This window comes from Eleginops maclovinus, chromosome 5 (assembly GCF_036324505.1).
Source record: "Eleginops maclovinus isolate JMC-PN-2008 ecotype Puerto Natales chromosome 5, JC_Emac_rtc_rv5, whole genome shotgun sequence".
NCBI classification, from domain to species: domain Eukaryota; kingdom Metazoa; phylum Chordata; class Actinopteri; order Perciformes; family Eleginopidae; genus Eleginops; species Eleginops maclovinus.
In genome coordinates, this window is record NC_086353.1 from 17310252 (window position 1) to 17336635 (window position 26384).

Sequence of the window (26384 nt, forward strand, 5' to 3'; positions counted from 1 at the left end):
GTTTCAATTATATTGCGATTAGAACAGAAAATGCTGCCAGTGTGGTTTGTTTTTATTTCAAAAGGAGTAACACTCAGCCGCTTTATTCTGAGCTTCCGGTCATGTGACGGTGAACGAGCGAATGGTGGGCTCTCAAGGTCACGTGACTGCCACACATTGATTATATATGGACCTGCAGAATAAAAAAAACATTACGCTTTTATACTTCACTAGTAGGGAAATTATGAAAATTTAAATATGCTTCAAATGCATTTGTATCGCATTTACTCATTCTGTATGTACTGCTTATACATTTTGACAATCTATAACTTTGAAACTTTGTTTTCACTCAGTAAGTTTGTCTTGGTACTAGTACTATTAGCAAGGCCACTAGTACTGAGAGTATGTCTGTGTCCCTCTGCTTATTTCACTCAATTTGTATGTCACTCTTAAATTTTCCCTAATGTAGGATATTGGATAGGTCTTTGACAAACTGGAATAACTGCTGATAGAGTTGTATTTGAAAATCAGGCTACATACACCATCTTCAACCAGCCGTCCAATATTACTTTAACTGTAGTGTCTAAAGATTTATAAACCAGGACAGGACTGATCAAAAAATCTATGTTTAATCTAAGTGGTAACTTTAGTAACCATTCTCAGTTTGTGAAATGCAGGCTCCATCTGCTCTAACTACAAACTCATGCTCTGATCTGAGAAATTCAAATGCAGAATGAAGTAGTTTTAACAGAAAACAGCCTTGAAATAATCTTTTTTTTAAAACCGTTATCACTTGTTTTTTAACGCAACCTTAATGCTGATATGGGGGAAACTGATCTGAAACAAATGAGGTACACACAGGAGTGATGCTTCATTATTTAGTCAACAGAGTACTGGAGATAATCTGCTGCACAGTTTATTTAACAATATGGTATATAAGTAAGAAATGAGTCTTTTAACCAGTTTATACAGTGATTTCATCTCTCTTCCTTATATTTATAGTATTTTGCTTAACTTGATTTACAATAGGAGAAAAGGTAATCCCCCTAATTCAAGTTTTTGCGAGAGGAATGAGGGTTGATGAAGTATTCCTCAGGGTGAAACTCAAACGTGCCTTTCCGCTCTAGATCGCACACAGCTTAGTGTAAAATGTAGAGGATGGGGCGCCGTCAGAGATGTGTCCGATAAAACAACCGGTGATCATTCCACCTCAGCTTAGGGGGCTGGTCTCTTTCTCACACTCTCTTTACACTTTACAACATTTGTATGACAAAAAGTATGACAAATTATTTTTTTTTAATGTCAAAGCAACAATGTTCCACACCAGCAAAGACAAAGCTTTCCCATTTCCAAGCAACTGAGATGTAAGTTGCAGTCCTTGTTGTCTGTGTTTGTGAAACCAGCTGAAGTTGTTTTGGTGACAGTGAGGGTGTGTCAGTGTCTTCATGTGCTCCTGTGTACATGCCCGTGTTTATACAACCGCTGCAGTCCGTTTCCTATTTCAATACAACGGAGTGCTCTTCATACACACAACGAGGAGGGGAGCGGTCCCTGAACGCATCGTCTCGGAGTAATGGTACAACACTAGATTACAATTGCCAGGAATAACAGCTTGAGAAAAAAGAACGAAAACCTGGCCCAAATTCCCAGACAAATTATTTTACAGCTTCACCACAACAATTATTTAAGTTTCTTTTCCAAAGGTACAAAATAAAAAGATATGAATAATATAATGCAATTGTACATTTTCTTTTTAAAAAAGAAAGGAGAAAGGCATGAAAACATACCAAAAACAAACCAAAAATAAATTGAGTATTGAACACATTTGGTCTCAACCAAAAAATATATTCTTTGTGATTTAAATTCCATTTTAGAGGCAACTTTAGGAAACAATTACATTCCCTCGAAGGTTTAACTTTTTTAGTTTTCTTTCCTCGACCAAATTTCATTTTTTACAACAGTTGAAACTTTTTACATGTCAGTACAAAAAACGCTCTCAACCTTAGAAAGAACAAACAAAGCCCTCTGATGGGATAAAGAGTTCGAGGGGAAACAGAAGGGGGGGGGGAATTGTGTTGTTTTAGTTCTGAGCAAAAATGCTACAATCCCTCCACAAACTTCTCCAGAGTGTCCCCTGTAGCGTCCCCCACCAAACCCAAGTCACTGTTCAGCCCCCCCCTGCTGGGCGTGTTGAGCTGCGGGAGCATAGCGCTTTGTTCTGCTGTCCCCAACTGTCCTTGCTCCAGGGACCCTGACAGCGGGCCCCCAAGTCCCGGGTGGGGGGAACCCGAGTGCGGTGGGTGCGGGTGCTGCGGCGAGGGCTGGGGCTGGACCTGCGGGGAGGGACTGGAATGTGGCCGCGGCTGCTGGGGCTGCTGCTGCAAGGGCGGACAGGGGGACTGGACTGGTGCAGGGGAGCGGACCTGGCTGTTGAGTACGTTAACTAGTGTGGGCTGGCCGGGGAGGTGGGCTCCACCCTGGGGCTGGCCAGCCAGCAGGTGGGTCTGGGGGCTCATGGGGCCGGGCTGTGCAGGAGAGCCCATCTGCTGCTTGAGGAGGGTCTGCTGCTGCTTGGGGGGGAGCTGTTGCTGCTGTTGGAGCATTCGCTGATGCAGTAAGTTCTTGGTGGAGTCCATCACCATGCCAGGCTGGGCCATCTGAGCCATGGGGGGGAGCTGTCCCATGGGTCCCCCTGCGGCTCCTGAATTTGCCTGCATGGCTATCTGCTGCTGCTGCTGCTGCATGCGGAGCTGGGAGTAAGTAGCTGCTGGGCCCTGCGTCTGAGCCGGGAACTGGCCTGGATGGCCCTGAGGCATCACCCCCTGCTGCTGCTGCTGCTGCTGCTGCTGTTGCTGCTGCTGCTTGTTGTTGTTGTTGTCTTAAAAGCTGCCGACGGTAGAGCTCCTGGATCTGTGGGTTGGTGTGCGCAGCGTTGATCAGCTGACCTTGAGCCCCTAATGCAGCCATGCCCTGTGCAGGAGGCTGCTGCGGCTGCTGGGGGGGCATCCCCTGCCTCTGTACTGCCCCCCCTGGCAGGGCCATGGTCTGCATCCCTGGCATGCCTGGCTGCTGCGGCGGCTGCCCCGCCTGCTGCTGCTGTTGCTGCTGCGGCTGGTTGGCATGGTACTTGGCTGTGCGCTGTTTGATGAAGGCAGCCATGAGCTGGGGGTTGGACTTGAGGATGTTGAGGACCTGCTGCTGCTGCTGGGGCGAGCTGGGAGACTTGAGCGTGCGGAGAAGGTCCTGCAGGGCGTTTGGTGCGATGGCTCCGGATCTCTGGGGCGTTTGTAGCCGAGCACCGGGCTGCTGAGGAATCATCATCCTCTGGCCAGGCTGAGGTTGCTGCCCAGGGACCATCAGGTTTCTCTGGATGCTCATGGTCTGCTGCAGCGTCTGGCCCGGGACGAGGCCCACTTGTTGGTTCTGAGCTGCCTGCATGGGCCCTGCGGCTCCGGGCCACTGACCTTGTGGCATGCCGGGCTGCATGACCTGAGGTCCGCGGGGCCCCGGTACCATCTGCATGGGCGGCTGCATGGGTACGGCCAAGCGCTGCTGAGTCTGCTGGGGGTTCATGGCCAAGCCGTTCATGTTGACCCGGTAGTTCTGCTGGCTCTGCTGGGCCTTTGCCATCATCTCGATGTGATGCGCCATCTTGACTGCAGCGAGGGGAGGTGGCTGCTGTAGCTGCTGCGGGGGCTGGGGCTGGGGGAGAGGGGACTGCTGCTGGTGTAGAGGGGAGGCCTGGGGCCCGGGCTTGCCCTGGGACACCGGCGTTTGAGGCTGCCCATTGCGAGGAACATTGGGAAAAGTGGGGGACAAAACGCCTGCTGAGTTGGGGGTCTGCGGCTGGTTGGAGAGCGGCTGCTGGGGGGTCAGAGGAGTGTTGGGCTGGGTGTGGGGAGTGGGAGTGCTGGGGGCAGTGGAGGCCGGGGGGGACGGTAGCGGCATGGTTCTGCCTTGCATGGAGGCCATCCTCCGCCTCATGAGCTGGGCCTGCTGCAGGCGGTGCTGCAGCTGCTGCTGGCGGAGCTTGTGCTTGATGTTCAGGCAGAACGGGACGGGACACTTGTTCTCCTGGCAGTGCTTGGCGTGGTAGCAGCACAGAGCAATGAGCTGCTTGCACACGGGGCAGCCCCCGTTGGTTTTGCGCTTGCAGCCCTTGGTGTGCTGCACCACCCGCTTCATCTTCTGGCAGGACGGCAGAGAGCAGTTTGCATTGCGACACTGACAAGCGTGGACGAGGGACTGGATGCAGCGCTGAATGCTGAGGCGGCGACTCTCCTGCGGGCTCTTGGAGGCCTCTCCACTCTGGCCGTTGCTGTCGTCGTCCAGGCCGAGGCCCCATTTCACCATCTGGTGCTCGTGGCCCTTTACATTGTAGCAATTAATGCATAGATCAAAGTCCTGCAGGGGGAGAGGCCCATTGTCAGTCGAACAAATATCAGTAAACATGAACAACATTCTCCCAGATCCCAAAACTAGAGTGTTGAAACTAAATGTATGATATTATCAGAGAGAAAGTTTGGAAATGCTCCATAGACAATGAATTGAGAGCTATGTTTCACTGAACACTTCAATAGCAATAAATGTGGGTATAAAAAGAAAACAAAAAGAGACCTCTGTTCACAGAGAGAAGCTGATGTTCAAACACAAATATTTTTCCTGACTTCTCCTCATCTGAGCAGCGTTCAATACAGCATGGTAAAGGTATAATCTCACCTCGCACACAGTGCAGTGCCAGCGTGTCTCCACATGATGTTTGCACTCGTTGCAGGTGTAGACGAAGCGGTCCTGTCCCTGATTGTGCAGCTCCACCAGCATGCACATGGTGCTCCACTTGCACCTCCTGAGGGAGCTGAACTCCCAGTGCTTGTCCCGGGCCAGAGTCAGGAAAGCATCGCGGCCGTCCATCAGGTCACAGGAGAGCATGGGGTCGGGGTCAACGATGGGCGGCAGGGCGTTGTTTGTCATGGGAAAGGGGTGGAGGTGGATCACAAAGAACACCTTCAGCCAGCGGGAAAACACACAGATATGAGAGTTAGAGAAGCATGAGCAAAAACCAAACTGCTATCATTAAAAGACTTACGTTCTAAATCACTACATCTGAGGGGAAAGTATTAAGAAATAAACAGACAAACTATTTCCCTTTATCACAAGCTAATATACAAATGTTAATGTTGATTATCAAAAGTCTTAAATAAAAATATAAAACCAAAACAAGTCGGACCTCCTTGTGCTTCTCCAGGGTAGCGTAAAGCTTCTGGGACAGATCATTGGCTACATTCGGCATCCCAGTCTTCTTCTTATTGGCTCGGCTCACGCTGCTTTTGTTTTTATTGGTCTTCTTGTTGTTCTTCTTCTTAGCGTTTTTGCTGTCACTTGGCGTACCCTGGGGGGAATATACATTAAGACACATTACAAAATATATATATATATATGTGTTTACTGTGCTGATAAAGATATTTTAAGGGTTAAAAAAGGTTATAAAATCTGTGAAGTGCCAAACAGTTCTCACAAACGAAAAAATACGAGGTTCTAAATGTGTATCTTAGCTACATCATCAAACCATGACAACATTGAGCGCACCTCGGGGGTTTCAGTGGCAGCCGTGTTCTCCTCCTTCTTCCTCTCCTCCTCTTCCTGCTCCAGCTCCTTGATGCTCTCCTCCAGCACGTTAGGCCAGAAGTCTCCTTCAAAGTACGGAAGCTCGTTGGCGGTGGTCAGACGGTCCTCTGTCGCCTGTTTGCAGATGTCCTGAGAGGAAGACAAAAAGACGTGGAGGATTTGAGCGATTCAAAATGTGATCGATTAGTTTTCAGTCATCCAACACGCTGAGCATTCACATGTCTGATTTGTAGGTCTGTTAATAACAACAAAAAGTAGCACATTTGTTCAATCAACTATTACATTTCATATTCAGGAACGTAAACCTTGCTTCAGTATTTGAAAAAAGCTAAATATTCTCTTCCTTACCTTGTAATCGTGCAGAATCCTCTCTGCAAAGGCCTTTTCCAGCATCTTCCTGTACCACTCCTGCAGCCTCTTGGGTTTGGGGATCTTCTGGTCCTGGGGATGGCAGTGGAAGATGTAGTCGTCTCCTTCACTGGGAGGACACGCCCAGATGTGTCCCTGGGAATACCTGCAGCCATAGACAGACCAAAGAGACAATCTGTAAGTCAAGACATTTGATTCCTAGGAAATCCCATCCCAAAGTTCACATCATTTCCCATAGAGTCCCTTTACAGAGGTTGGGCAGAAAAGGAGCTTTAGAGCGAGGCTCACCCGAGTTTCTTGACATATTCCAGATAGCCGATGAGGATCTCGTGGTAAACTGCTGTGCGTAGATTACGAGGTCTGAAGAAGTGAATACTGTCAAGGTATGATATGTAGACCCGTCTGCAGAGGTAGAGAGAGGATCAGTTTCACTCATCGTGAAAATGCCAGTGATTTATTTCCATGTATACATACAGGAACCGGCTGTACAGACCTACGGTTGGGTTGAGGGCACTCTGAGCCGTACTCCTGCACGTGCATGCCAAAGAAGCACACGTCCACACCGTCTATCTCCTCAAAGGCGAAAAGTGCTTTGGTTCTGTAGGGAAAGGTCTCGTGCATTTCACCTGTGTCCACAAACCTGTCGTGATGAAGAAAAATCACATATTAAAAAGTGAGAACAGCATGGTGTGATGGCTTGGGTCATGAGGTCTGAACTGAACACGACCGTCAAAACACAAAAAGGTGAGGACTGTGCATCTGGGGGTTTTCTAGAAAAATAAAGTACGAGGGAAATACTCTGACCCCAAAAAATTCCATATATCCATCAAGCTCTTACTTGATCAGATCGTGTATACAAGACATATCAATTATCACGGGAACATGACGTCGCGTCGTTGTTTAAAGGACGCCAACAATGATGCGACGTCAGATCTCTGTAAAAACAAAGCTGTCTCTGCCGTCTGACGGTCTATTTGACACGATATTCATTTTATTTAGTAATTACATCATTTTTGACAAACAGAAATGTTGTTTTCTTGCATCACTTTGAAATTTTACGGGGAAAATCTGTATTTTGGTATGAGGGCGCACGTGAAAAGTAAGAGGGCGCAGCACTCGTCACCTGGTTTAGACAAAACCCTGATATGTATAGCCAAAAATCCTCTTAAAAGTATTCGGTATCTCTTAAACATAAGCTACTTTTGTACATTTATCATTATTTTTGTACTTTTCCCCCAATCTGATGTTTATTTTATTACATTTATTTGTTGTGTATGATCTGTTTATGTATTCTTATTTCTCAAAATATAAAACATATTCAATATGAATCATCTTGTATATGGTGCATAATACAGGACGTAAATGTCTTACAACTACACAAAACATTATAAAATATAAGTATTTAATTTAAGGCTTCTAGGACAGAAACGGTCATTGTGCTGCCTGAGATTGTGCTCTGTGTGTCGCTGCTTTAGCATAATGGGACAATTCAAGTGAAGAGGCCTTGAGTCAATAAAAAGCAAACAGCCTTAAATCAGTCAACCTGAATACAACAGGTTCTTTGACAAGCTCCCCTCCCCCACCTCCTGAAGGATGGGCAGCAGCATAGACTTTGATCTTCATTGAACAACCCTCAATGGGTGTGCACTCCATCTCGTCAAACATGCAGGATCCACAGATCCTCTGAGGGAATATAAACGCTTTATAGAGGTCGTTCAACTTTTTCATGACGGGGTGAGTAAAAAATCAGCTCAGGGTAAGACAAGCTGAGCCAGTGCATCTACAAATCAGCGTGGCGGAGAGAGGTATGTGTTTGGCAAAAAAAAGAAAATGATGGCCTTTCTCATCCTGACTTTAAGGTTGTTCATTGACTGGACCGATTTTATAACTTCCGATAGTTTGAAGTTATAAAGAAACATACACCCAGTTCTCCTGTGTCCTTTTCTGTGGTGCTCTCACCTGGCTTTCATGCCCGGTTTTACTTCCACCGTTTTGTCGGAGCTCGCCACCACCCGCACAAACACCTCTCCAGCCTCCGGGTGGTTCTGTCTCTTCAAGTATTTATTCACACGGTCCTCTATGTACATTCCCAACCGTGTGGTCTGCAGCCCTATGGTGGGGAAAGACAGGAAAAGTATTAACTTTCCAAAATAATGGAGAACAAAACAGGAGAAGCACTCGAACAGATTTATGGGGCATCGTGAAATCTTGAAACGGTTAGCACCATATGACATAAAGGTCACAATTGTTTTCCAGGTCTGCTAACACCAAACAAAAATACCAGTTAGGCCAACATCATAAAAAACGCCACCATTGCAGGAAAGCCACAGAGAGACATATGCTGCCCATGTGCAGGTGGTTTATATTGTCTTGTGTCTTGTGGGACAAAGGCATAATAATAATCTGTTGACATTTTCAAGACTGCAGGGAGCGTTACGAGAAAGACAGACTCAAGGACCTTAAATATATAAAACTCAGATGAAGAGAAATGAACTAACGTTTCGCAGAGAACTTGTTTTCCTTCCGTGTTTTTGCACTCTTCTTTAAACAATTGTCACAGATGAATCTGGAAAGAGAAAATTAGAGAAGTTAAACGTATTGTTCCAATTAAGACTCAAAATGTGCAAAACTACAAGCAGTAGGAAGTGAAATCTTACCCAGATGGCCAAATGGTGTCGTAGTGTAAGACGCATATCTGGTGCATCTTCCGTCCGCAATCTTTACATTCAACAAACCTGAAGAAGAGCAAGCATACAGTCAGACATTTCCATGTTTCAAATCAGCTTCACAGACCTGCAAAGGGATCTTTGGGTTATGTCTTCTTGTAAGGTGTCGATTAACACGTTCAAAGCTACCTGACTAGGAGTGTCAGCCAAAAGGTAAAAACACAGCATTGCACTGTCCAGCTACAGTTAGTCTACGAGTTCTCCTATAGGAGCTCTGATGGACATAATTTGCATAAATGTTGAATCCTGACTTATTAGGCAGCAAGCAACAAATGCCAAATTGTTGAAGGCAACTTAACATAACATATGAAAAAACTAAAAGCCTGCCTTTTCTGGAAGAAACACTCATCAGATACAGAGTGTTTTAATACTGCCTAGTGGCCCTGAGGCCTCACTGATAGCAAAGCACTCACGGCAAAAGTGAAGTAAGACTGGAGTCTGACATTTATTACTAGTGTTTCTCAGAAAGGGAGTGCTATGTGTCAACTTACGGTTCAGGGTCGAGAACATCGTTCTTCTTTCGTTCAAACTGGTCTTTTGATATTCTCCTGACGTGCCGGGAATAAAAGGGAAAAGATAAAAGTAGGTAAGGAAAACTGGACAAACACAGGTCACGTTTCGTGTTCAGTGCTGCATAACATATACAGCAGGCAAGTCCAAACTATTTTCACTGAGGACCACATAAAGAAAAACATACGAAGGGCTGGGCTATAAGTTAAGTTATAAATTAGCTAAATCAATCAGCTGCAGGTAAATAGTGCTTGATAATTGAATATGCTTTAAGAAACCAGCAGCTTACATCACAGCTCTCCATGAGGTTTCAGTTATTGTGTTACACAAAGTGTTGGCAGCGCGTCCCTTAAAGCAGAAGCCTCAAATTGCTCGTAATAAGGGGAAACATGGAGGGTATATTTCAAGCTTGATGTGGAAATAAGTTATTGGGCTTTTTTTTCAACTTTAATAGACGGAATATATTTGAAGAGAGGGCTTGTTAACACATGAACATGAATCCTGTGTAATATATAATTAAGAAGTAAAATATAAGACTAGCACAAGTTTCAGATGTGGGCCATATTCCATTATCAGAATCAGAAATAATTTTGAATCCCAAACTGGGAATTTTTTTCATTGCAGCAGCGAAAAACAAAAGAAAGAAGCAAAACAAATAATTAGAACTAAAAATAAAAATGAGTAAAAATAAGTAAAAATGAGAAATTTACAAATATACAAATGTCAAGGTGTGCATGTTATGTCCAGTTTACAGAGAGGCTATGGAGCAGTGAGTTGTCTGCCAGCCAGAGGGGAATTCTTGTACAGTGTTAATGCAGTGGGCAGGAATGTTCTCCAGTGTCTGTCCTTGATTATACGTTTAGCATTTGCTGCGGGCCAATTGAAAGTTGGCCACGGGCCACATTTGGCACCCGGGCTGCTTTGGAAATCCATGATACATAATAACATAATAAGACTCTGAAAAAAACAGGCTGATTAATCAGCACCACTGAAACCCCGTTATTTTTTTTATTCTATATTAACTTCCAGTTGACTTACGTCTGCGGCTGTGCAGGGTCGTCCCCTAGCGTCACACTCTCCCCCTGGATCTCGTTGAAGCACTTCTCACAGAAATGATACCTGCAGAAACAAACAAAGCATTCAGCGTATTCAACAATCAGCAGCATGTTCGGCTCCGTGTGTGTCCGGTAGAATTGTGCGCACAATAACACTCGTCTTTTGTGTTTTATAACAGAGCGCTGGGAACCCTAAGCTCCCATTGAGAGTGTAAATGGGCCGCGCTGCAGGAGCCTCATGCTCTCCGTCAGGCTGCTTCTGTGCAAAGTACCCAGCTAAAGAGTGAAAAAAAGGGGCTGCAGTTACCCCGTTTGTGCACCAGGGGGCGCAGGGGAGCATGGTGCAAGCAGTCATCTGCTGGCTTTCAAGTGTGAGGAAAAGGCACTGATGGGCAACGCTTTATGTATTTTTTTTCATCTTTTGTGCAAGAGAGAGAGCAGCGACTCTCCGTCCATCAGTAGATGCTGAGTAGAACACAATCACCACACTGCTCTGCGTCTGACACTGCTGGGTCTTCAGAGGGGTTTCCTGTATGTTCAACACTGGAACCTGGCTTTTAATAAATGTTGTGTGAGCAAAACCATTTTGTTGACTCATGCCGTGCCAGGACCCGGAGGCAGAGTCATTACAGCCGAAGCTGTCAGGATGACAGTCCTGCCGGATCACAGTGGCCCCTCTGGAGCCGCAGAGGAGCAGAGCCCAGGCTGCAGCCACTGGGTAACAGCTGCATTTATTGCCCTTTTAAACACTTAATAAATAACCGTGTATGCAATTGCATAACACATGGGAGATGATTCGGGGAGAGTAACATTCCAAATGCATAGTTTAGAATACAGCCACCCATTGCTTTATGGACAACTACACACATTTAGGATGACACACAAAGAGGCGCGGGTACCTGTTCTGGTAACTGTAGTATGTTCCTCCAGTAGGGATGGTGCAGAGCTGCTTGCCATAGCAACAGAGGGTTTGAGGGGAGAACTCGTACTGCAGACAAGCAAGAAAACAATAGTGATGAAAAAAACAGTGAAACGAGGTTCATTGTTTGATCCAGGAGAAGAAAAGGTATTCAGTCAAAGTGTTTGATTAGAATGTGTCTTTAATGCTGAGCGATGTGGACAAAGCTCTAAAATATGAACAACTGAGGGTGAAAATAAAATGCACACTCATCCTACTGAGGCGAACAGTTTTATCGTATTTCACCAAACGTAGAGTAGAAAAGGAAGTCAACGTTCTGATCTTTGCAGCCGCGTCTCAACTTTTCTCATCATACAGGAAACATTCCCTTAATCCGTTTGGATTTTTAACACGCTGTTATCTCACCTTCCTCCCGCAGCAGTACCCCAGCAACTGCATGACAGGGTCGATCTCGGACTCGAACACCTCGGCCAGTTTGGAGCAGTACTTGTAGACGCGGGACGTCTTGCGGTTGTAGAGCCAGGCGTTGTTGAACATCATCCAGACGTCATCAACGTATTGCCAGGGTTCCTGGTATTGGCCCGTGTCGAGCTTTCGCTTTATCGTGGACAGATCTATCGGGGTCTTCACGATATCAAAGTAGTCCTGGAGAAAAAGGGACAAGTTGAACATTTGAGCGTTAACACACCAAAGATCGTTCGAAGAGGAAATATGGCGTGTGCTACATACAGGGATTCCCAGGAGCATGGGGTCCACTGGCTGTCTGAAGGGCAGAGACTCGGGGTCCTGCCTGTAGAGAGACTCCAGAGTCGGCATCAGAGCCTGGCGCAACTCCTCGGGCTTAAAGACTGAAGAAGGAGAAATGGAAGAGGCAAAGTGTTAGTAAGCTAACAAAGAGAAAGGTTACAGGTAAAGCAGAGTGCACTGTAAGGAGCAGAGAGAGGGCCACGGCTCCTCTAACACTACGCAGCAGCAGCATTACATTCTCATTTAGTTGCATTTTGGACAAATCAATAGTGAAGCTTATTGTAGATGAATAAAGAAAACATATTGTAGTAAGTATGTGGTAAATAAACATTTTTTAATTCATTGAACTTTTGGTCAAACTAAACCTTGGAAGATGACATGTCTGGCTCTGTTCAGTTGTGACGGCCAATATAAATGAAAATAAATTAAATGAAAATAATCCCTAGTTGCCTGCACATCAAATGGAACAGAGACATTATATTAGTAGGCCTTCATTATTTGGGTATATAACACCAGCATGTGCACAGCCTGTTCAATATTTGTGTAAAATTCTGGCAAGATCAAAGAAGGCTCACAAGGGTTTGTTCTGTAGCAGTGCCAGACTTATAATTGTCATAATAAATTATGTTTGAATGATAATAAGCCATGAGTGTCTCAGTTGGCACAGGGTGGGATTATGAAGTGGAGACCCTCTCCTCTTAGTGAGTGGATCAGTATTCACAGACTTGGGACTCACTTTTCCTCCGCGACTGAGAGGGGGATGAGGAGCTTGTGCCGTTGGCTCCGCCCTCTTCCTCTTCTTTGGGTTCTGTCTTCATTTCCGGCTTTTTCTCCTCCACCTCCATTTTCACCGGCTTTTCATCTGGCTCCTCCTTCTTCACCACCACCGTTGAAGCAGAGTCTTCCTCAGTCTACACAAAAGAAGGCAAAGGACTCATTACACCACAGTCATGTTTTCCTTGTTATATTCTTCATATCATAGAGTTCTCAAAATGAAGGACGAAAGTGTGTAATTATAGGGTTACACACACAACGGCGAGCTAATGGTTACACATAATGTCTTCAGGTAAACAATATAGTTTGTCATACTATTGAAATTCAAATGTACTGATTTGTTTGGTTCTTCCAAAAAAATGTGCTACATAAGAAATATGTGCAGGAATCAAAATGTATGAAAACATCGCTTGAACCCACCTCCATCTTGGGCTCAGTTTTGCCGCCTGCGGCCTCAAACTCTTGCTGCTCGTGGTGTGCTTCTGCTTTGACCTCCTGCGCAGGCAGGTCGGCGCTGGCGGTCGAGGCTGGTGTGGGCACCCGGTTATCCAGACTGGCCCCTGGTTGAGAGAGCTAAAACACAGGTGACACACAGAAAAGACAAATATGAGGAATTGGCATCAGCTCAGTTGCCTTCTTGTGCATGCAGGTGCTGACACACAGATGGAAATGCAACATTTATCTCTCTGCTCCCTTTAGCTAAAGGTGGAACCCTCCCACTGAGATGGATGCTACAAACAGGGGTGAGGATGCAGCGGTCAGACAGAGAGGTGGAGGTGGAGGGGGCGGGGCGGTACATGGCAGGCAGAGGGATGGGAGTTAGCAGGGTTCAGAGTGGAGGGCATGCTGAGGGTCTCAGTCTCACCGGCGTGGTAGGGGGCTGAGGCGGAGGCTGCGCCGCTGCAGGGAGCTCTGCCAGGGGTTGGGGCTGGGTGGGGCGGGGCGGGGTGGCACCCGGGGCTGGGGCGGGGCCGGGGAGGTTGGGGGTGGAGCTGCGGCTTGTGGGCTGGGGGTGTGGCAGGTTAGTGGCCCCCCCAGCTGTGGAGACGGAGGAGGCAGCAGGAGCAGGCGTGGTGTGCAAGGGGGTTTGGGAGGAGGCTAGCTGAGGGCCCAACGAGGGGCCAAGTGCATTCATGGGGAGGTTAGCGCCCTGCTGCTGCTGCTGGAGAGAAGGACACACACAAAGGGCAGGCAACACACACACACACACACACGTAAGGTCAACCGGAGACGCGCGCGCGCACACACACACACACACACACACACACACACACACACACACACACACACACACACACACACACACACACACACACACACACACACACACACACACACACACACACACACACACACACACACACACACACACACACACACACACACACACACACACAGAGGTTTAGAGAGCATCTTGTGATTGGTATGAGAATAATCTCAGAGTTATTAGTGGGTCAGATGATTGGTGAAAGTCCTTTGATGTGTAGTTCCAGCCCCCGTTGGAATGAGCTCACCTTTAAAAGAAGACTAGCATTACCTAAAACAGCCAATCTGTTCCGTTATAACGCCTCACCTGGGTGACGGCAGCCTGTGCAGGTGGCTGGCCCATGCCGGGCCCCACAGTGACATTCATGGCCCCCGTTGCAGCGACTGCAGTTGATCCTGGAGGGAACTGGGTCTGAGCCAGGAACTGTCCCTGGCTGGCCGTCTGGCCGACCATGTTAGCGCCACCGTTTGCCACTACCATGCCCAGTGCCTGGGGCATCCTGGAGGGGGACAAGCCCATCTACAAGGCAGGAAAACATCATGATTACTTTGAGCACAGAGACGGTAGTTTCCACAGACAAAACCAGAAGCACGAGTCAAAGATCAATCACATTGCTTTAAAGCTGCATTACAATGTGGTGATGGTTTACAATCATTATCTCCCATCTTAACTAAACGGCTGAAAGTGTGAAGTGGTTTGAGGAAGAAGGGCTACAGCAGAGTTCTCTGTGAGTGTCAATCGTCTAAATATCCCTCTATATCATCTACAGTGCTTAACCGTTATCAATGGAATAGATTCTTGATTTTGTTACACAAATAAGTCATGGTTTTATTTTTTTACAAATATCTAACCCGATGACCTAAGACAATTTTAAATATTTACAAACTAAATTACTACAGATAAAAAATGATCAGTTATTAAAATGTCCAGTGTCTTTTTAGGGATCTGCAGGAACCCCCAAGTGTCTATACTAGAGCCCCTCACATCAGCAAGGGTCATAGGACTCTTTTTTCAAGTATTCAAACCTGTTCACACTTAATTGTGTTAAAACGGGAACAGGAATTACCAAAGAATGGCCATGCTGCACTTCTTGTATTTACTGTGTTCCTTTTCTTTAAAGTTCAATGCCTTCGTCCCACACCTGGGTTAGTGAAAGACTGCAGAACAAAAAGCACTCCCAAGCTGGTGCAGTGACTCGTCCATCTTAAAATTCAACATCTCATCACCTGACCAGTGGACTACATTTTTTATTAGCCTGGTACTATGTGCAGACAGAGTGTGAATTTACTAGCAACTAGGTGTTAGCTCATGTTACTTATATGCCTGTGTGTGTGTGCTGTGATTTGTGTGCCCCTGTGCCCCCTGCCCTCCTCACCGCTGGGACGGAGCTCATGTTCATCTGCTGTGCGTGGTTCATGGGTGAGGCGGCTCGGGCTCCCATTGGTGTCTGGGATATCTGGGCGTTGGGCAGAGCCATGTGGTTGAACTGGTTGATTCCTGTATAGAGCAGAGGACAATCACGTTCAGTACACACAACTCAATTGGATCGCACACAAAAGACACAACTTCACATAGCTGAACAAGCACTACCCAATCAAATACGTGGTCAAAGTTTCAATCATGTTTCTTCCAGTCTACGCTAAAACTCTCAGACCTTTACACATGGCCATTTTCTTGAGTTCCAGATAATGTGGCTTTGGAATTGTCCTTTTATAAAGAATTTTCTGTTCTTCTTTACATCGTATCGGAATGAGAAATATGCAACGTGCAGACAGCCAATCAAAGTCTATTTATACAGCCCAATATCACACATTTTAGATTTGTCTCAGTGGACTTGACCGTTTGTACAGAATATGAATACGACACCCTCTGTCCTTATACCCTCATATTAGACAAGGAAAACTTCCAAAGACACCCCACACTTAATTGGGGACAAATTGAAGAAACCTTGGGGAGAGCAACTGAGGAGGGATCCCTCTCCCAGGACGGACAGACATGCAATAGAGATCGTGTGTAAATTAAAAAGATAATACATTGACAAAATAGATAGTCCAAATGAAAATGCCTGTGTCTATAAGAGGTACCTGGTGAAACCTGCATGCGATTCATGATCTGATTTGGCATGTTGGGGAGAGGAACAGGCCCATCTATGAAGCAACAGGAAAAAAAACATTCAACCAAAAGACAAATTGAAGAACGACATGATCAACTTGTCCACTGCATGGTTTTCAGTTAAAGAGTATAATACATTATAAAAGAACAAGGCAATTGTCTTCAAATTAAACTGAGAAATGTTGCATCATCTTTAGATTAAACAACCAGATGGGAATGCTGTTGTTTTTTGCTAGGTGGATACAAATCCTTCTCACAATGAAATACAAAATGCATCACAGCAGCCTAAAGCAACAACAAACCACTAAAGGCATCTCAACGACAGAAAAGGTATAGCAGGATCTTTGATCAGCATGAGCAAACACTCGGTGGGTAGAATGTGAACTTGCAGTTGAAGCCGATATATCTGCACGCTAATAGCTCATGTTAAAATCATTTAAAGTAGTTTAAAGCCAAGCATAACGATCATTCTAATAGGAGCTATTTGGTGTGCAGGTTTATCCAATTAGACTTTGCTAGATATTTCTTTTGTAGTCATTATTACAGAGAAATAAGTTAAACAACCAAGGGGAACAGATCTGAAACAGTCTAAATGTCACACATAAATACAAAGTAATAAAATAAAGCATAACGCTTTCTAACACTACTTTTTGGTCCCAAAAATGATGGAATACACTTCAAATCCATTTGAGGGTTTACCTCATACCTCTTCAGGTCTTGTAAACCTGTACTCACTCTGTGGCCTTGGGCCGAAGGCGTTGGGCTGGGGGAGGCCGGGCTGCTGGTTCCCCTGGGCGGCCAGAGGAGCCTGGTTGATGATCTGTTTCTGTAGCCTGGAGCGCCTCTTCTCCTCCAGTTCCTTTTGGATTTTATAGATTTTCTCAGCCAGGAAGTGATAGTATTCATCCTGATGTGGGGGGTTGGGGAAGGGGTGAGAAGAAGGCGATATTCAAGTTTACAAATAAATGAAGCATGGTGTGTGTTTTGTGGCTAGGCTAAAAGGCTTTGTGTGTGGCCTTGAAAGAGAGAGGAGTTATATCCAAGGCCCGTTTCAGAAAACCTACTCGGCTGTTAGCGGACTCGTACATGTCCCCCTCCACTTTCCTGGCGTAGGCCACCAGGTTCTCCATTCGTCTGTCCTTCAAAGCTGCCGGGTCAGGGGTGGGGAATATGGCTTGTACTCTGCAGCAGAAGAATTACAGCAGTGAACATCTGTCATTTCTACCACTGTACTTAAAAAAAAGAGGGGGGCGGTGCACTTACAGTTTGTGTACGAGGTGATTTCGCAGGTCCTGAGTGACGTGCTCGTGCCAGGCTTTCCTGGTGCCTGTGGCAGAGATGGGTGCTGCTGTGGGAAGGTTACCCAGCGAGCCCACAGAGGAGCCGTCTGACAGCAGCTGACTGGAGATGGAACAGGAGGACGGGTAAAAGTTACAGCTTTGATTTAAAATTGTGACATTTTTTACAGTGGACTGCACTCTTGAAGCATCAGATCCATTAGACATGTAGACTTTAAGTAGCTACTTGAATTCCGTGCAATAAAAAAAGAGATTAGGGTGAATAAATGAAATGCCGTTGTTGGCTGGGACTGACTTGTTAGTGTTGAGTGTGTTGGGGAGGGTGTCTGTGTGCAGGTTCGTCTGATCTGAAGTGGTCACGCCCAGAGTCCCAACTCCAAGAGCCATCTGGTTACCTGTAACACAGAGCACTGTGAACAAACAGCACCAAGATCCTGCTCTGCGAATACAACATGGCCGCCATGACTAAACCGCAGAGCACACTCAACACAGACAGAATAAACAGCGGATTGTCAACGTAGGGATTATAATAACCTTCGTTTGTATATCCATTGTAGAGCCAATCTAAACACATACATACATTTAAGAGTACAGCTGTTTTAAGGTTTCTAGAGCTCATATAAACTGGTGCAGTGATATCGTGTGCTTGCAGGCCAACCTGGAAGTGAGCATTACAAGCGATCCCTCGACAAAATAAAGTGTGTTTTCTTTGATTGTTTTATAGATTATAGCAGAAAATATGATCTGTGGCAAACACACATACTGTATATACGATACTTGCACGTTTCATGGAGCAGACAAATCTCCACATATTTATACACTTTTATTACAGTTGCAGCATACTGTATATGTCATGACTAGAAATAAATGGCCAGTGCTATAAACAAACTAGTTCACAGGGTTATGGCTCCAAGTCTCCATCACTAAGCTAAAGGTGGACTTGTGTTTGTCTTATTTAGTAACTTGGTAGCAGCTGCCTTTTTTAAGACAATTAAAAGCTTCAGATATTTATCAGTGGGGTAATTACTTGAACAACACTTGAACATTCTGTAAGCTAATGTTAACCACAGACCTTGTTTCAGGCATTTAACCAAAAGTAATTAAAAAAACCATTCAACTTGACCCGAGGGAACCAAGGAGTGCTGAAACCACTCCATGACTATAAAACCCAGTCTTTACCAATTGCGCCGATGGGTCTCATCTGTGGGAGCTGTTGTTGCTGTGTGATCGGTGCACCTCCAGTCTGGCCCGCGGCCCCCCGGGCCTGCCCAGTGGTCTGGCTGCTGTAGGGCAGCCCAAGTGCCTCGTAGGCTCTCTGCATGGAGCTGGGGTCTATAGGGGTTGAGGTATTGATGGTGGGAGCACTGGGCTGGCCCACACCGATGGAGGACATGGGGTTCTGGAGGCCCGCATTGGGGGAGCCTAACACGGATGTGGAGAGAAACAGCACCGTCAGTCACTCAAACACAATCTTCTGAGCTGTTAGAAGCTTTCACCATCTCTACCGCTGCAAGCAAGGGTAGGCACAAAATGTGCTTAATGATGACACTGTGTGCCAAGCCCAATGAATGGAAAAGATCTGCTTTGGTGGAAACACGGCAAAAGTAGTAGAGAACCCACATGCTTACACACTTTGACCTCTGGCAAGATGAAGTCACAAGGCAACATGATACAGTGTGAACATAATGCAAGGCTAAACGCTTTAAAAAGCAGTGAACTGAATAAATGCATGAATCCCTCCAGGGGACGGGGCATTAGCATATTTTTCTGAGTTCAGGCTTTGGGCGGGCTAAAAAAGCTCTTAGTTTGTGCAAAGACCAGAATCGGAGGAGGCAGAACAAAGAAACACTGCGCTGTGCTTGTGTTGGCAGGAGAGACACAAGCCTCGACGTCATGCTCTTTAACATGCAAACCGAACAGGGACAGACCAGCGCTGGAATGCTTTAAGTGTTGAAAGATGCCGAGCAGAGCAGTGAAGTAAAGAAAATGAAATAATGGAGGGGGGGAAAGGGGGACAGTAAAATAATAAAAAAACAAGGAGAGTAAAAGTAACTATTTCAAGTAGAATTTAAAAGATTTGGTTGGGTTTTAAAGAACAGACTGTGAAACTGGAGAGTGGAAAACAAAACAGAAAGAAAAACTGTTTCAGTGCGAGGCTGTGTTCTGGAGGGGAGGAGCAGTAAACAGCCCGACAGCCAATGGCTCAGCGGGACACCTCCAGCACACGCTCTCCGTTTCCTCCTTCTCTCCCTCCGTCACACGGCTATCCCTCGTGTGTCAGATTACAAGCCCAGCAGGACCCCACTCTCACTCACTGAAGGCTTTTAAGCATTGTGGAGGGGCACAAACCTAGAAATAAATTGCCTGAACGATCAAATACTCAAACATTCTGCACACCTCTGCGGCTGGTTTCAGGAGGGTCTTATTCTTGCTGATGATGTCACTATAGGCTACTTAATCTCCTGTAATGTCTGCGATAAAGACTAGGGCCTTTGAGAGGCGAGCGCGGAGATGTGCTGCTCATTCAGCAGTCAGTGGGAGTAAATCAGCCTTGTGTTTGGTGTCTGCGGGGATGTTTGGCCAATTGACAACGGCCAAGCGACAGCGTGCCGGAGCCTGCTACTCGTACTTACTCTGCTGGGTGCGCTTGTCGCTGGCGTTCTTCAGCGGCAGGCAGACAGGACAGTCGTGTCTCGTGCAGTTTTTCCAGTGCGAGATGATCTGTCTGGACGACGCACAGTGGGCCACTGCAGAGAGGAGGGAGACGGAAAGAAGGACACCAAGAAGTCAACGTTAAAGCTGTGCAGATCTCTTGGAATATCATGTTTAATGAAAGAAATATATTTTTTACATTTAGCTTGTTCTTAATGGAAGTGTGCCCACATCATTCCCATTCTTTAACTCAGACTGGATTTAAGGTTAATTACATTGTTTTACACTTTAAATTAATTCTCTGGTTTTAAAGAACAAGCAGACAGGCAGTGACTCGTTACTAGGTTTTAGGTTAATACAATTTTTAGCTTGGCCTAACTTAGAAATGCATTTTTCCTAAAAAGAAATGTAGTTTTTCTGAACCTGGCTGAAAACTGGTTACACAGCTCCGGAAAAATTAAGAGACCACTCCATATTTTTCTGAAATCTCAGGCCATGTTTACACGGAAACGATCTGAACAGAAAATGCAAAAGTGGCGTCGCATTCTCACTTTTTATTCCGCGTTTAGACGAGCGTTTTTGGGGGGAAATCTGCGTGCATACGGTGACGCAAAAGTGTGTGGAATTCCATGTTGTATGCACGCCAGGCGGCTAGGTGGTAGTGTGAAACACTGCCACACCACACCACCAAGTCCACGCATGGACATAATCCGACATTTTTGTTGTTATTTTCCTGTACTGGTGCATGCCTGTAACATAAACGCCTTGAGCGGATCAGAGCAGACTTTTGCGTTTTTACCCTTTAGACGGGAATGCGACGGTGGAGCGTCTTTAAGATTTCCACTCTGGAGCGTGGTTTCAGTTTTTGGCGTGTTTAAGCTCCAAAAACACCGTCTAAAAGAAAGGCATATCCGTTAATATTTTGTCGTTTTCACCCGCGAGCGTTGTCGTGTAAAAAGGGCCTCAATCTCTACACGTATGGCAGCCATTCCAGTGTCTGTTGAATTCCAACACAGAGAAATGTTGTCAGTAATTTATAGAATACAATAATTTTAAAAAAGTAATTTTACTCAAAGACAAACTTTTAAACAGTAAAACCAGAGAAACTGATAATGCTGCAGTGGTCTCTTGTTTTTTTCCAGAGCTGTATGAAAACAATACCATACTCAAACGGTAGATTTGAATTGAGCTTAAATCTAGAAGAAGCCAGTGGCCGGTGACAGAACGGAGTAAAAGGCTATGAGGACTTTAAATAAATATTAAAGAGGAGAGAAAGAGGGCTGTCACGATGTGGTCAGTATGGGTGCCTATCAGGATGTTTTGTAACTGATCAGTATACGCTATATTGATTGCTGTAGCCGCCCACTCTCCAACTGCCTGCTGTCTGTCCTTCTGCAAACTCATGTAAATGTCAGCCATCAAAAGAAACGGGAATTTGCTATCCGTGCAGAATGAAATCTAAGTGTGACACATTTTATTCAGCTTAGGCAGAAAAATTCCCTTGAGACAGCAACAAAGCCTAATACATTATAGAGGGTTTGTTATTATATAAAATAAATAAGAAAACATTCAGGGACAGAGAAAATGCAGGATGTGTTTTTATTAATGCAACGCTTTTCAATTATATCCAGCATATACAGTGGATTGATTGCAGCTGTAATATCCAATAAAATACAAGTATGGAGTCGGAGTCTGAAGCGGCAGACACTCATTATTATGGGGGGGGGGGGGGACTTGATTTGGACATTTGGCTGAAAACGGCAAAGGTTCAGCTCACTGCACTAATTTCCACTCTTGGAAGGCTGTTGCTTTGGCCCGGAGGAAAAATAAACTATAGCGTATTTCTTGGTGCATGACTGAACAAACGGAGGCGCTTCATTTCATCTGTGGTCATGCTAATGTGCTAGCAGCTAATCCGACAAGAAATCACCAGCCTCTGCTAGCCGATTGGCCCTTCTCAAATATTACGCCATATACAATCATTCCCTGGCTTCAAGCTCCAGAGCCTGAGCACAAATAAACACAATTAGATTTCATTATCTTTGTGAGAACGCAAAAACAGAGCAGGTCTATCATGTAGATGGCTTTTTGTAGATTTTGTGTGAACTGACGCACAAAGGAAAAGCTTTATGATTAAGGTCCAAAGCCACTGCAAGGATTAGTCATAGGACGCAGAGTTCCCTTAGGTTAAATTTAACTCACATCAGATAAATGTACAATCTTAGACGTGTGCGGATAGGGAAAGAAATATTTCTCCACAAAATATAAGAGGCAAAGAGACGCAGAAATCCTGAGCGAGAGGAAATGAGCTGGCATGCAGAGACATAGACGCCTTCACACTTAAATCACTTTGGCCTCTGAGTGCGTTTGGCTGGAAATGTAAGCATTCAGGTCCCAGGCCAGAACAAAAAACATGAAATCTAAATGGAAGTCGCTTGAGGGCAATTTTGCACAGGAGAGACAGACAGAAGTATGCCGTATTGAAAATCCAGGGGAAGACATTGGTGGCGCAAGAGAGAGACGACAAGTGTACCAGCAGGGAGGAGGGGGGCATTTTTGAATGTAAGGAAATCTCTTGTGCTCAGTATGTGGTCTGAGAAAACAAGGAGTTAGGAGAAATGTTCCTGGTCATGGCAAGGGAAGGCATATTGGTATATATTTGGTATTTGGCAATCTTTTACCAAGAGAATAAAAAAGAGAAACAAAATTAAAACAGTATTTAATAGCTATTTTAAGAGTGCACATGAAAGAAGAAGCCGTTATTGGTCACATCTATCTAGAAAAACAACTGGGATTATTCTGCAGTTTTAAAAATGTTTATAATCTAACTCTGATTCTGCCCATGGTTCAGACGCTGGGGATGTATTAGCTGTTAACCCTCGTTGTCTTTCCTACTTAAAATCTTATGATATTCTGTGTTTTAAACTTGTAACCTGCATTTAATCTAGACAGCCCACTCACAACACCCACACACATTGATGGTTCCACTAGGGGGAATCTAGTTATCTGATTTATGTTGATGCCATTTTCAAATATTTTCCCCCTAATGACTTTCAGGGCTGCTGTTCAATGTGATGCTGTAGGTTTCATTTTCAAGAAGAGGAAAAATATAGCCGTAATCGTCCCACAGAGTGCAGTACATTCTGCATTTGACTCATGCTAGTGATAAGAGCAGTGGGCTGCCACTATGTACAGCTAAAGGGGAGCAGTGTAGGGAGCGGAGCCTTGCTCAGGGACACCTCGGTAGCACTTGGTCTTTCGGGGACTTGAACCGCATGACTTCTACGGTTGTTTTCAAAATGTGGACGATGTAAAACGAATCCAGACTTTGACTAAAGGTTATATAAATGTTTGGAATGTCATACACAAACAAATATCTCATAAACAAAAGCTGGGGATTTTACAAGGAAATAGGAAATGGTTCATGACCAAAAAGTATTAGTTTACTTTGTCAAGACCGACGTTATTAACTACTCTTTAATGTGGTGAACAGAAAGCAGAAAGGACTCAAACAAGATGGGATGTTGATTCTGACAAACTTTTTCCCCCAGGATACGATCACATCGCTTTTAACTGCTTCCACTCACCCTGGCAGGACTTCCCGGCCTGGCAGTGGGTCATGTGGTTGAGGACGTTCTTCATGGTGCGGCAGTGCGGCAGGGTGCAGGCCCTCACCTCCCCGTTGGCCTGCTCCCGTCGCTGGCACTTGTGTGCGTGCAGCAGCAGGACCAGCTGTTGCTGGATCAGCTTGCGCTTCTCTGGGTCGGCTGTGGGGCCCGCCGACGAGACCGCCACACCCCCGCCGCCGGCCAGTGGGAGCATCGCCGCCTGCTGCTGAGGCTGCTGCGCGGTGGACAAAAGAAAACAACAAGTGTCAAAGTTGTGATGGGTAAAAATAACTCCCCCTGTCGGAGCTGTCAATGCCACATGAGTAGAACATTCTCGTCAGTACAAAGCAAGTCTGATCTTTATTGCGCATCGCTATGGACACACGCAGTCCCTCTCCCAGTAGGTCTCCACCACATCACTGCAGTTTAGCCCCCTTGTGTCAGCTGTGCGTCTGTCTGCAACATTGCTGTCAGTGTATTGCACCACGTCGTGTGTGTGCATGTGAAGTTTAAGCCGAGATACCACAAATACGCTTTCTTCGTCTCTGTCGTCTTCAGGTGTGTGTCGCTGTGTGTTTTTGATTGACAGGATGCAAGGGGGGATATAAAGTAAACAAAATTGACAGTGGTGGATCATTCTAGCTTGTAAACATGAACACGATGCATGTTCATGTTTACAAGTGAGATAAGAAGACTCTCTGATGTATGCTATGTAATCAAAGCTGATGTGGTTGTTGCTCAGAGTCTACGGTTCTTTTGTTGTGTAACATGCTGTCTGCGTCAGTGAGCCCAATTCCTTTGCCTTTCAAATTTGATTGACAGTATCGAAATAAGGAATACATTCAAGTAGAGGCTCTCCTGGTTGGTACTCTGTCCGATAAATTCAATACTGGGAGACATCAAGAAACCAAAATCTTCTCTAAAAATGTAAATTTCAGACAGAGCAGGTACCTTTGTGGTAGCAGACCAAATTGTTTGAATTTTTCAACCTTTAAACAAAAAAGAGTTATATGTAAGAGAGCAAATTGGCGACCCAATTATAGTCTGTAAACTGGCAATTATCAGGAACCAATTCACACCATCGAAGATTATTTAAAATCCTTCCACAATTTATTGTATCACTGAATTAAAGTCAGTGCTCTATGCACCAACGCCTTGAAAAGTTGGCAACTGTTCAAGGTTGAAGTCCAGCAACACCTCATTAGCTAAATCTACTTTATAGCAGATAAAAAGTAAATAATAAAAGTAGAGATTTAATAACACAGCGGGGCAGGTGGAAACCTTCAGCCCCAGATATATTTTCTGGTAAAGCGTCTGATGTAAACCACTAACAGCAGTTTTGTGTGTATTAACCGTCGGGGAAAATGTCCTCAGAGTGGCATCCCGACTCTGGGGTTATCATTCATCAAATCTGTCACAACCGCACACACTTGCCAACGACGGTTCTGCCTTCTTTTTAATGCCAATTTGTTCGGAACAAGCCCCCCTCTGCCAATGCAAGCACTGTCAGAGCTGTGCCAGGGTAACTGTGCTTGGTTTGGTTGAACCAGGCCATGTTCTGGCCCAGTGACAGCTCAGCTTCTGGCAGAAGGGATTCCTACAGCCCTCCACCACCAAAACATTTCCAACCTTTATATTCTCATCCTCCATCGCCTTCCCTCTCTTGTCAAGCCAGTCGGTCGCTACCAGTGGGTGTTGGCGGCAGATTGGTAGTTTAATAAAATCATAATTGATCTCTCTAACACACACACACACACACACAGCTTTCTCACTCTATATCTGTCTGTCAGGCTCCATCAGTCAACTGCACTAGTTAGTGTTGAACACTACCTGCGCACAGAGCTAGTACTTTCATTTAATCGACATCTTTAAACAAAACAGTCAGAAAAGCTGCATACAGGTGCTACGTCCATCACATTCAAATAAAAAGGAGAATAAAGGAATTAACTTCAGTTCTTTGAGTGAAATAAAGTCATTGCATACACCACAGGAAGGCCTATACAACTCAAACCTGCCACTGATGATATTATTATACATTAATTGCTATATTCCTTTTAAAAGGTTCATGAAAATGTACTTTTTAAACTATATTTTCTTAAGCTCTGTGCACCACTGACGCATGAAAATAATCAAATGACAGTGGATTTATGTGATACTTTTATACCCCATTCAATGTTTTGTGGCCTGTGCAACAAAACTTGCAGCCTCTGTAGCACCAGTCCTACCTCCAAATAAAGGTTCAAAACAAGTCCTGTTACTTTCATTGGATTGTGTGACTTATGTATGTAAATGGATTCATAGTTGAAGTTCCAGAAAATGTGTATATTTATACAGACTTGCGTACGTTTCCGCACACTGGCCACACTCAGCAAGAACCATGACAGCATAGATTAAGATGTGAGGCACCGGAGGGGGAATCAAATATGTGTGAGTGCCACGCTGCACACACTGATGAACTTGCTGCCGCACTCTTGTCTACAGAGCTGCAGGGAGACCAGACCAGACTGTGCCATGCCAGGCCAGGCTGTATCCCCTCAGGCTGTTGACACCGCTCCAACAGACCAGATAAAAAAACACCCAGCTGAGTCGACCAGACACTGGCAGCCTTTCAACACAGCTGAGCAGGCGGACACACACACACACACACACACACACACACACACACACACACACACACACACACACACACACCCCTCCCCCTGACACACTCCACACATCGCCAGGCGGGACAGTTGCCAACTAT

At 45.3% G+C, this 26384-nt stretch overlaps 1 protein-coding gene across 1 annotated transcript in view; it reads right to left on the bottom strand.

The window, feature by feature from the left end:
• Positions 1–849: 849 nt before the first annotated feature.
• crebbpa (CREB binding protein a) overlaps positions 850–26384 on the bottom strand; it is a 36230-nt gene continuing 10695 nt past the window's right edge. Inside the window, 29 exon segments of the mRNA XM_063884134.1 lie at positions 850–2841; positions 2843–4383; positions 4699–4983; positions 5207–5368; positions 5566–5733; positions 5953–6118; positions 6262–6375; positions 6467–6613; positions 7933–8083; positions 8472–8539; positions 8631–8708; positions 9191–9247; positions 10248–10328; positions 11164–11252; positions 11589–11828; positions 11913–12031; positions 12667–12841; positions 13125–13277; positions 13570–13866; positions 14278–14490; positions 15347–15468; positions 16056–16118; positions 16819–16990; positions 17148–17265; positions 17347–17484; positions 17677–17776; positions 18561–18803; positions 20015–20128; positions 23621–23876. Coding sequence (XP_063740204.1) covers positions 2079–2841; positions 2843–4383; positions 4699–4983; positions 5207–5368; positions 5566–5733; positions 5953–6118; positions 6262–6375; positions 6467–6613; positions 7933–8083; positions 8472–8539; positions 8631–8708; positions 9191–9247; positions 10248–10328; positions 11164–11252; positions 11589–11828; positions 11913–12031; positions 12667–12841; positions 13125–13277; positions 13570–13866; positions 14278–14490; positions 15347–15468; positions 16056–16118; positions 16819–16990; positions 17148–17265; positions 17347–17484; positions 17677–17776; positions 18561–18803; positions 20015–20128; positions 23621–23876 — 6393 coding nt within the window. The 3' untranslated portion in view covers positions 850–2078.